Below are 12233 nucleotides of genomic sequence, written 5' to 3' on the forward strand. Positions count from 1 at the left end.
GTAATTGGTGTTTCACTGGATAGGGCAAAGACCTCTAAAAGTGTGCAGGCCTTTCAGCAGAGAAACCAGAAACACTGTTTTGTGGCCTTGTCACTTTTGAGGACTTCTGCCCCAACTGTTATTGGCATGTGCCTGTCTCAAGAGACAACGGAGTGAAGTCAAATAGCTGTGTTCGGTGTATGCCAGTAAGATGTCTATGCAGGCCATAATGTGCTTTTTCATAACGAGGTAATTCGCATATCCCTTCTGCCCTTAAGGTCTTCAATGCCAAAATTATAGCTCAATTGCTCTCTGGTATTCCAGCCTGGCTGCCAGGGTTTACCCATCTGGTAGAACGAGGGCAGGCAGCTTTCCTCTTCAAGATTTTTACTGTCCCCCACTGTGTACCCTATGCAGCCTTGTACCTAAAGGGAGGTCAACGCAAGGTAGAGATTATCGCCTGGGTGAGATTTCTCCTATGCTGGTTAAACATCTGCCTTACATCTGATAAAGATCCTCTCCTCAGTGAAGTTTTGTTAGACCCCTTTCTTTCCCCAGGGCTACAACAGTTTAACAAGAAGGTACAGCAACGTGGGCTGTCGGTGGAACTTTTGCGATCGATGTCCCTACCATCTGCCAAGGCTATAATAAAAACTAGGTTGTGGGATATTGAACGCCAGGAACTAACAGTAGCAGCAGAGAAAACATGCTCCCCTCTTTATTTTCAACTTTCTTGGGCACATGAAACTAACCATAATTACCGGTACCTTGAACTTCTGCTTAACCCTCAAGAAAGAAGGGCATTTTCGCTGGCCAGGTTTAATTCAAATCCATCCAACCTCCTTTGGGGAAGGTTCTCAGGCAGGGTGGAAGGAGAAAGAACTTGCCCATGTGAAGACCACCTGGTGGAAACCATTACACCTATGGTTCTCAATTGTAAACTATATGCTGATCTCCGTCAGCAATTTCTAGATCAACTCTGTACAGTATCCCCAAATGGAAACCAGAGTCGGAGGTCATACATTTTCTATTACTGGGGAATGATCAGGAGCTCACCATGTTAGTGGCTAAATATCTCTATTTGGTTTTTTGTCGTTGAAATACACTGCCGACGTCTGATCTCCCTGGAGACCAAGAGATGTGACGATAAGACTGCTCTGCCTCCTTTCTTTTAGCAAATGTTTTGTGCCACTGGGGAAGTGGTAATTCTGTATTGATTTGTTTGGGATGTTTGTATGTGATGCCAATAAAAGGTTTGATGATGATGATGAAATAGCTGCATTAGGCAGCTCCCCAAGGCACAAGCCTGGAGGTCCTGGGCTGCCCAGATGGTAAGACCACCCTCTTGGCCTCGCTGATGTGGTCCAAAGGAAAGCAGAGTGATATGTTTGGCACCAGCTTGGCTGCAGGAGTTGACGGAATGAGGCGTACAAGGTGCAATCCAACCGTCTTAGGGACTCCACTCTTGATTCGTGTCGGGTTTACTCCTTAGCCTTTTCTCCTGAAGATATCCCACAAGGCAGGGGAGGTTGAGGATGAGTTTTCCTTCTAGATATAGCTATATCTTCTAGCTATAACAAAGGCGGCATTTTTCCATCTCCGCCAAGCTAAGCAGTTGGCTCCTTGCCTCTCTCGCCCTGACCTAGCCACTGTGATCCACGCAACGGTCACCTCCAGACTTGATTATTGTGACTCACTCTACGTGGGGCTGCCCTTGAGACTGACTCGGAAACTCCAGCGGGTGCAGAATGCCGCAGCAAGACTCCTTACGGGGTCCTCGCCGCGGGATCACATTCATGCGGTGCTATACCAGCTGCACTGGCTCCCGGTGGAGTACAGGATCAGGTTTAAAGTGCTGGTTTTAACCTTTAAAGCCCTATACGGCCTAGGACCCTCGTACCTACGGGACCGCCTCTCCTGGTATGTCCCACGGAGGACCTTATGGTCTTCAAACGAAAACATCTTGGAGGTCCTGGGCCATAGGGAGGTTAGGCTGGCTTCAACCAGAGCCAGGGCTTTTTCGGCCGTGGCCCCGATCTGGTGGAACGCTCCGTCACAAAAGACTAGGGCCCTGCGGGACTTGACATCTTTCCGCAGGGCCTGCAAGACAGAGCTGTTCCACCTGGCCTTTGGCCAAGGCACAGCCTGACTCCCTCCTTTGGTAATCCTCATAGAACTCTAGCCCAATGGTTGCCATTAATTGGATTTTGAATTAATTTTAGAATGAATGGATTTTAGAATGTTGTGTTACTTTTTTTGTTGTTAGCCGCTCTGAGCCCGGCTTTGGCTGGGGAGGGCAGGATATAAAATATAATAATAATAATAATAATAATAATAATAATAATAATACTATTATTATTATGGATGGGCTACCTTCCCAGGTTGACCAGCTACATAGTCATGCCGGCTCATGTGCTAAATGGAACTGCCTATTTTTTTGGGGGGGGGGGTAGGGCGCTTCGAATCCCCGCCACGGGGTGAGCTCCCGTTGCTCGGTCCCTGCTCCTGCCAACCTAGCAGTTCGAAAGCACATCAAAGTGCAAGTAGATAAATAGGTACCGCACTGGCGGGAAGGTAAACGGCGTTTCCGTGCGCTGCTCTGGTTCGCCAGAAGCGGCTTAGTCATGCTGGCCACATGACCCGGAAGCTGTACGCCGGCTTCCTCGGCCAATAAAGCGAGATGAGCGTCACAACCCCAGAGTCGGTCACGGCTGGACCTAATGGTCAGGGGTCCCTTTACCTTTTTACCATAACTTGCCACTGTGAATTAGGGCTGCTGAACGTCAGTCCCTGAAGTTAACTGAGTTCTGTGGGCAACTAGTTCCTACAGTTTGCAATATTGAAGTGTAACCCTTCCTGTTCCTTGCACATAGAAGCAGATATATTGGTTAAAAAAGCCAAAAACAACCCCTGTTGGACAGCAGAAAGCCTTTTGCACATGGAATATCCATATTTCCAAAGAGGGATTACAATATCGAGGTAGCATTCCAATTTATTTTGCTGCAACTCAGCTTATGTTACCTGTATCTTGACAAACTGGTAAGTACAAAATAGAGTATCTAAAAATACATTTTTGTATAGCATTGGCCCAAATCCTACTTACTTTAGAGTTAAGAAGTAACTGTTCTGTAAGCTGAGTCAATAATTGGAATGAACAGAAACAGCTCTACAAATTTTGCAAACATCTTCACCAATTTGCCACGTTTCCCTGATAGATGCCATGTTTGATAGCACTTTAACAAGTCAATCTTTTTTTTTAAAAAAAAATTAAGACTATTCCAAATAAAGCAGCATTCAAGAAACGTGATTTAAAGCAGTCAGAAGTAAACCAAGTAAATGAATACTAAATAGTTATAGCATCTATTTTTATTACCAAAACAGCAAGTTGATGCAGCAACTGCACTTAATTTCTCTTTTTAAAAATCTTACCTATTGGGCGCAAAAGTCAATAAATTATAATCGATCAGTATGTGATTTTAATAACAGAACAAAAGGCTTGTTTTTAACGTGATAATCTGGTAGCATCTTAAAACTTCTGCATGGGTTTTTGCTAAAAATAAAATTTTGTTTTAATATGCTACCAAACGCTGCTATTTGTCTACGGAAATCCCTCCCAAGTTGTTTCGGTTTCTCTTTTTCCTCTGAGGTACAGAATGCAGCCGTTTCAGGCGCAAGGCACTCAATGCTCTACAGTTCCTCTCAATCTGAAACCCACCAACAAGCAGCCAAAAGGTAAAAACCCCTTAACTCGCCAGTCCCATACACTTCAGTAATAATTTCTGTTTTGAAGTAGCAAGAAAGAGTCAGAGTTCTCTCCATGCTGAATACAGGAAGCAATGATTTCATTCAACAGATGTTAAACCATATACATACCATATTTAATCACACCGAAGATCCAAATTAGATAAGTAATGACAAACACACGGAACATATGCAAATGCCAACACGCTTGGTTAACCAAACTGTTACCTTCCAATGCTTCAGGAAAGCATCTAAAACAGCTTCTAGTGTGTTAACAATTCGGTTCGGATGTGCATGTAAAACTTAAAACGGCAGACTTCTGTTTCAGCTACAAAGCATTTCCCAACTTCACACCAGAAACTCAGGACTAGTTCTAGTGATCCTTCCGCTTCTTTAACCAGGTATTTTGCATCACAAGGCCATCAACATTTATTCTTATAATGCAGTACAGGATTCCCATATTTGACACAATAAAGCTTAATTATCTTCCTCGTCGTCTTCTTCGTCGTCCCCTTCATCTTCCTCCCCTTGGTCGCCAGATTCCAGTTCATCGTCATCTTCAACCTTTAAAAGAAAAAAGAGGTTGCGGCATTTAGTTAACGGACAAAAAGTATTCTACATGTCCAACAATTAACTGGACAGATTTTTTAAATGGCATTTTATTTTTAAAAATGGCATTAATTTTACTGGGTGGTGGTGGTGGTGTGCTTTTGTTACGTATTTTGTGTTTTTATCTTGTATTTTTATGCTGTGAACCGCTTTGAGATCTATGGATGAAGGGTGATATGCAAATTAAATAAATAGAAATAAATTGTTTTAACTGTAAATAAAATGTTTTGCAAAAGTAAGAAGTTTACTAAAAACTTAGAACGTCCGTTAAAACTGCTTTTGACATAAATACTTGCTAAACCATGGATGAGAAGAGGAGGATGAAAGCCTCCTCTGAGATGGTTGGAGCCTGTCTGCTACAGCACATGAATACAGTACTAAAGTCAATGAAAACTAAAGCAGGCCAGCCTTTATTCCAAATTAGTTAATCCAGAATACTTCTTCTGGCTCTGCTCATCATCAGAGCAGCAAAAATGTTGCCAATCCAGACTAAAACTGGGCTGTTTGCTTTCCATGATTGGAAAAATCAAATGCGCAAACCTAATGAACGTTCATCTTACCGGTTCTCCAAGCTCCTTGAGCTTATCCTTTAACGCAATTATTTTCTGATCCTGATCAGCCAGAAGAACCAGCAGATCGTCCTGTTCCTTCTTAGATTCTGCGACTTCTTTCTGCAATTTGCTTTTCTCGTTTTGCAAAATAGCCACGGTACTGTTGGATGAGTCCAGCTGCTGCTTCAGTGAAGCCTTTTCCTCACCGTGGGCCGCAATTTCATTCTGGCAGAAGAGGGAGGGGGAAATATTAGCATGCATCACTGCTAAAATTGCTAACGCCACCCAGCTGGTACCAAAACAGTACTTTAATATGAAAGCTATCTTGGATGTCCCAAACAAGGGGCTTTAAAAAAATAAAAGTGACCTGCTGTAATCAGAATCCTCACTTCCCTTCCCTCCGTGCTCAATCCATATGGAGCTAAATGGACACAGATTTGATACAAGGACAAGCACCAAGCAATTCTTTCCTCACATTTTATAAACATATGAAGCTGCCTTCTACAAAGTCAGACAGTTCAGTCTGGAATTATTTACCCTGATTGTACAGTACACTGGATTTGGCATATACTCCCTCAATAGGCTATGTGAATCAATTCGGCTTAGTCATAAATTTGTCAGAAAATGCACACAGTTTCTCAGAGGCTACAGCAAACAATGCCACTGTGGAAGTAATCTAAAACTTGTGGTGTTTAAGCCAAATAGTGTGGCAGAACATGTAACGAGATCCCCCCTGCCCAGATCCGTACATAATGGGAAGAATAATTTATAATATGATTACACCCAAAAACCCACCCTCCACCAGATTACCCGAGTATCTTCCTTAAAAATGTGCAGATAGCATTCATTGAAGTGTAAGCTTTCTAAAGGCACTATCTCTAAGTAACTAGAGCAGTGGTTCCGAAACATTTCTTGGCCATGCCCCACCTAAGCATCTCTAAAATCTCTAATTCTTATTATTCAAAAAGTGAATTCCTATTAACATGGAGGAAGCCTAAAAGGCCATTAACTGTCCATAACTCATTCTCGAATTGCTCCCCCCAAAAATCAAATTGCCCCCCTGTAGGGCGTGTGTCCCACTTTGGGAACCACGGAACTAGAGGAAGGTTGGTGTTTGAAGATAATGTGCCCTTATTATACCACCATAGATAGATAAACTTTATTCGCATTAGCCAACGGCCATAGCAACATAAAACAAGCAATATATACAATTAAAAAGACAACAATGGGTAAAAAGGGCAATCAAATGACCAAGATTATCGTTCAGATAGTGGCCCTTAATCTCACTGCACCTTCGATAAACCTTTGCTGTTGCCTGATCATTTTGCTCTGGTAAAAGAAAGAACAATATGGCCACAGATGGGCGGCCTGGGATGGAAAGTAAGAGTGGGGTGATCTCATTCCTCAGATCTTTATAAAGGGGACAGGACAGGAGAACAGGAGCCACCGTTTCCAGATTGCATAGGGGCAGAGTCGTTTCTCAGTTGGAATCTTTTGGTATCTGCCCTCAAGTACGGCAGAGTGCATCACATCCAATCTGGCCAGTGTGAAGGCACGTCTGTATTTTGGGATAGTTAATTTATACAAATATGGTGCCAGGGAATCAAACTGAGAAGGGGGGGAAAGGCATACCAAGGATAGAGTTTCTTTTTTTTAAAAAAATAATATTTATTATTTTTCCAAAAACTTAAAACACTAAAAAGACAATACAATACAACACATCAAATTAACAAAACAAAACAAAAACAATAAAATAAATCAAACAATTTCATTATCCCATCTTTCATTCACTTATTTCCACGACCTCCTCACACCTCCCTTTTTGTATTCCACTTCTGTTAATTATTTCAGCAATTCCTTTCCATCTTCCTCTGTTTTCTATCCTATAATTATCTTAACTCATTCTAACCTTATTTTTTTCCTTTAATGCTCTATTAACCTATCTGTACTTAATTCCTTATAACATTTCTACTAAAGCCATATAACTTCATTCCAACATTTTCCTAACATTCATTAATTTTACAGTATTTCTGTAAATAGTCTTTAAATTTTTTCCAATCTTCTTCCACCGACTCTTCTCCCTGGTCTCGGATTCTGCCAGTCATTTCTGCCAGTTCCATATAGTCCATCAGCTTCATCTGCCATTCTTCCCAGGTGGGTAAATCTTGTGTCTTCCAATCAAGGACAGAGTTTCTTTATAGTGGTCAGATTGTTCTGTTGCTCTAAGTTCTTCAGACGCTGTCCAATTAGCCTTTTTGCTTTAATAAAGCCCATTGTGAGAAGCTGATGTGGGTGGAGTCGGCAGGAGAGGAATTTTTGGTGCACAATTTTAGACCACACACTTTTATGGGGGTCTTGTGTCACTAAGGGCAGTAGACCGGGTGGATTTAGATTTAGACAGAGCCAATAATTAAGAGTTCTTTGCCAGGACCGAGCTTCTACAGAGGGAAGACTTGCCTCCAGTTGTAATACTGCGTTTTGGACACAAGGTGGTACAGAAAAATTCTGTCTTAAAAATTTGGATTGGACAGACTATACCACCATGAAAAACATATGTTAGCCTTCCAAAATATTCCCCAAGGAATGGCAAAAATCCTTCAGTAGTGAAGTTACACTTTATTTTGACATCTCTATTATACCAGTTTATTTCGACATCTTCTAAATCCAGCTTGCACTTCTGGGAGTTCTCGGTCCACATACTGCTTGAGCCTTCCTTGTAGAATTTTAAGCATAACCTTGCTAGCGTGTGAAATGAGTGCAATTGTGCGGTAGTTGGAGCATTCTTTGGCACTGCCATTCTTTGGGATTGGGATGTAGACTGATCTTCTCCAATCCTTTGGCCACTGCTGAGTTTTCCAAACTTGCTGGCATATTGAGTGTAGCACCTATCCATTCTTAAGAAACCTATCCATTCTTAAGGAAATCAGCCCTGAGTGCTCACTGGAAGGACAGATCCTGAAGCTGAGGCTCCAATACTCTGGCCACCTCATAAGAAGAGAAGACTCCCTGGAAAAGACCCTGATGTTGGGAAAGATGGAGGGCACAAGGAGAAGGGGACGGCAGAGGACGAGATGGTTGGATAGTGTTCTCGAAGCTACCAGCATGAGTTTGACCAAACTGCGGGAGGCAGTGGAAGACAGGAGTGCCTGGCGTGCTCTGGTCCATGATGTCTCAAAGAATCGGACACGACTAAACGACTAAACAACAACATTTTGACATCTCTATGGAAACTAATTATTCTAAGCAACAGTACTTGTTAAGGCGGTTCTGCCGGCTCCAGCTAAGCGGTCTCCCAGCAGTGGATAGCGATTTGTTTAATCGAGGTGTTGAACTTGGAGATCTCATGCAATTGTTCTACCAGTGAGCTATGGCTATTGAAAATCAAGTATCTCAGGGTGATTATACAATCCCCTGAATGTGAACATGCAGGTTCCACTTATTAAAAAAAACAACAACGCTCCCAGGAAATCATCTGTTAGGTGAGCGTTTGCATAATGAGTCCACAATTTCCATTATTTCCTATGGGAACATTTCTAATTTGTGATATCTGCCCCTTTCCCACCCCAATGTTGAGTTGAGCAAGGATGAAGCCACCAATTCGGCAAATCTTAACTGAACACTTAAATTAAAAACGTGGTATTTTTTAATTGGGAAACAACCTTTAGTTCTTTATTCTCTTGCAAGAGCATTGAGAGTCTTCTTTCCAAGTCGGCTGTCTTTGCTACCATAATGGTGCCATTGTCTCCTGATACAGGAACCGGGGCTATGCTCTGCAAAACAAAGAAGACTCAACAAGACTGACAGGGTACAGGAGATATATTTGGCCCTACACCTGCAAGGTGTTCTGTACGGCAAAGTACAGCTAACGCAACAAATCAGACAATCTGTGTGAACGTTTGGCCACTAGACTTTATGTGGTATAAGAAAAGACTATGGCTGTTTATGGATTCTGCTGGTCAGTTGAAGGAGACAAGAGGACCATTACTGTTTATTACATCCCATAGAAACAATACAAGGACAAAAAGATAAGAGTGAAAGTCTTATATTACCAGTTTTTGAAGCAGTTCTTGCTTTTCACTCTGAAGTTTAATAATGTCTGTGGACTGTGACTGGATTTGGGCTCTCAGGGTTTCAACTTCCTGTGAAGGGGGTGAAAAATAAATCAATTATTCTGTTAAGATAATAGCATTGTTTGCAAACAGAAGCAGGACCAGCGAATTTTCCAGAGGTTTGGAGGGCATCACCAATGCACACAACTCATTTCTTCCTTCTTTTTTATTATTTTTAAAAACAAAGCAGAACAAACAAGACAAAGCAAAGCAAAACAAAAAAGAGAAAAGAAAAATCACACCTACAAAGAAAACCGTATCATCATACTAATTGTTACATACATAAACACATATTGACTTCCTTCCTTTGTTCTGAGACCTGATAGTTTTTAATCTTTCTGTATTCTTGTGTCTAGTGTAGATTACCTCTATCTTTATGCCTCTTGCACCATTTTTCAATTTATTTAACCCTGCAGACCTTCATTCATTACACACCGATATACTTACTCCAGAACAATGTTTTTGCATTTCAAAGGTACTCCTGGTTAGGAGAGCGTGGTGCTGAAATAAGGATTCAGCCTGTTTTGGATGGGGTGGTGCTCCCCTTAAAAAAGCAAACTTGCCGTTTGGGGGGGGGGGGGACTCCTGGATTCGGCTTTGCAAATGAATGTCCAAATAGTGGTTGTGTCCAGGGATGCTGCCAGGTGTTAGCGGGCCCAACCCCCATGGTAGGTTGCCAGGGATGGATCAGACAAGGAAGGTAAAGGTAAAGGGACCCCTGACCATTAGGTCCAGTCGTGGACGACTCTGGGGTTGCGGCACTCATCTCGCTTTATTGGCTGAGGGAGCTGGCGTACAGCATGACTAAGCCGCTTCAGAGCACCACACTGAAACACTGTTTACCTTCCCGCCAGAGCGGTACCTATTTATCTACTTGCACTTTGACGTGCTTTCAAACTGCTAGGTTGGCAGGAGCAGGGACCGAGCAACGGGAGCTCACCCTGTCGTGGGGATTCGAACTGCTGACCTTCTGATCGGCAAGCCCAAGGCTCAGTGGTTTACACCACAGCGCCACCTGTGTCCCTTTTATGAGTGTAAGGTAAAGGTAAAGGTAAAGGATCCCTGGACAGTTAAGTCCAGTCAAAGGCGACTATGGGGTTGGGGTGCTGATCTTGCTTTCCGGCCAAGGGAGCGGCGTTTGTCGACAGACAGTTTCAACGCGATATAAAAAAGAAGAATGTAATACAGTGGTAAAGGTAAAGGGACCCCTGACCATTAGGTCCAGTCGTGGACGACTCTGGGGTTGCGGCGCTCATCTCGCTTTATTGGCTGAGGGAGCCGGCGTACAGCATGACTAAGCCGCTTCTGGCGAACCAGAGCAGCACACTGAAACACTGTTTACCTTCCCGCCAGAGCGGTACCTATTTATCTACTTGCACTTTGATGTGCTTTCGAACTGCTAGGTTGGCAGGAGCAGGGACCGAGCAACGGGAGCTCACCCCGTCGCGGGGATTTGAACTGCTGACCTTCTGATCGGCAAGCCCAAGGCTCAGTGGTTTACACCACAGCGCCACCTGTGTCCCTTTTATGAGTGTAAGGTAAAGGTAAAGGTAAAGGACCCCTGGACAGTTAAGTCCAGTCAAAGGCGACTATGGGGTTGGGGTGCTGATCTTGCTTTCCGGCCAAGGGAGCGGCGTTTGTCGACAGACAGTTTCAACGAGCTATAAAAAAGAAGAATGTAATACAGTGGTAAAGGTAAAGGTAAAGGGACCCCTGACCATTAGGTCCAGTCGTGACCGACTCTGGGGTTGCGGCGCTCATCTCGCTTTACTGGCCGAGGGAGCCGGCGTACAGCTTCTGGGTCATGTGGCCAGCATGACTAAGCCGCTTCTGGAGAACCAGAGTAACGCACGGAAACAGCGTTTACCTTCCTCCCGGAGCGGTACCCATTTATCTCCCAGTACGTTTCCAAGCACAATTTAAAATGTTGGTGCTGACCTTTAAAGCCCTAAACGGCCTCGGTCCAGTATACCTGAAGGAGCGTCTCCACCCTCCGCCTCGCTGTTCTAGCTTGGGGATGGCTGCGCAAAGGCTCCGGAGGGCAGCAGGGTGAAGGCACCCTGCTGCTCTGAGGAGGCTTCAAAGGCTGCGCTCTGGGGGCTTCAGGAAGCTATCCGCAAGCCTTCGGAGTGCAGCAGGAGTTCCCGCTGCGCCCCGAAGGCTTGCGGATGCCCGCCTGAAGCCTGGAGAGCGAGAGGGGTCGGTGCACACCGATCCCTCTTGCTCTCCAGGCTTCGCTGGAGAGGCACTGCACAGTTTTCCCTCTCTGCGCAGCGCCCCTTCAGCGAAGCAGGAGGAGAAATGGAAGGGGCTCCGTTTCTCCTGCCGCTTTGCTGAAGGGGCACTGAGCAGAGAGGGGGAGAATTCCCCCCCCTGTTTTCCCCCCCTCCTATGGTCCAGTGCGTCCTACAGAGCAAAAAATATGGTATATAACGCTACTTTTCGATCAGGTTTCCTACTAAGGGTACCTTCACAGATTGCAACTGGGGAGGAACCATGTTCTCAAACAGCAGCAGTCACGACAGAATATCTTACGGAAGCAACAGGAATTCTTACTTTATATAGTTCTCTGTCAACGTCAGGGCCACTTGGTTTGTTCGTTTGTGAAGACTGCTCTGTTGTTGTTCCTCCTGCTGCGGGTGAAAGCTTCTGCAAATATCGGATATTAACAAAGGAAACATTTATTTAAAAAGGATAAGGATTTTTTAACAAAGCACTTCCATAAATCCTGAGAAACTCAAACGTTTTCTTTTTTAAAAGCAAGCCCTTTTGGCTTCAGTGATAGGCTGACAAGTTTGTGGCAGTGCCTGATGCCGTCTTTGAAACAAGAAGATACGCTGCGGCATTTTCAGTGATCAGAAGGATTCAGGAAGTACAGTGGTACCTCGGGTTACATACGCTTCAGGTTACAGACTCTGCTAACCCAGAAATAGTGCCTCAGGTTAAGAACTTTGCTTCAGGGCGAGAACAGAAATCGTGCTCAGGTGGCACAGCGGCAGCAGGAGGCCCCGTTAGCTAAAGTGGTGCTTCAGGTTAAGAACAGTTTCAGGTTAAATACGGACCTCCGGAACGAATTAAGTACTTAACCCGAGGTACCACTGTAGTACAGACCATTGCCACTCTGCCCACAAACAGCAGATACAAAATATGCAATATAATGACATATTTTGACATACATGGCATAGAACTCAATTTTCCATGCAGGTGTTGGTGATTATTATTACTATGTCAGCTCTGGTATAGG

The 12233-nt window shown here is 44.0% G+C and overlaps 1 protein-coding gene across 4 annotated transcripts in view; it reads right to left on the bottom strand.

Moving 5' to 3' along the window:
* Positions 1-2953: 2953 nt before the first annotated feature.
* The window catches only part of USO1 (USO1 vesicle transport factor), a 54397-nt gene continuing 45117 nt past the window's right edge, over positions 2954-12233 (bottom strand). For all 4 annotated transcript variants that reach the window (XM_080976589.1, XM_080976587.1, XM_080976588.1 and 1 more), the window contains 5 exons: positions 11546-11638; positions 8930-9019; positions 8540-8650; positions 4890-5105; positions 2954-4284 (listed from right to left, as the gene is read on the bottom strand). In XM_080976589.1, the coding sequence (XP_080832715.1) occupies positions 4198-4284; positions 4890-5105; positions 8540-8650; positions 8930-9019; positions 11546-11638 (597 nt within the window). In that variant the 3' untranslated portion in view covers positions 2954-4197. The remainder of the gene's footprint in view (positions 4285-4889; positions 5106-8539; positions 8651-8929; positions 9020-11545; positions 11639-12233) is intronic.

The sequence above is a fragment of the Podarcis pityusensis genome (genome assembly GCF_964106645.2).
Source record: "Podarcis pityusensis genome assembly, chromosome: 13".
Taxonomy (NCBI): Eukaryota; Metazoa; Chordata; class Lepidosauria; order Squamata; family Lacertidae; genus Podarcis; species Podarcis pityusensis.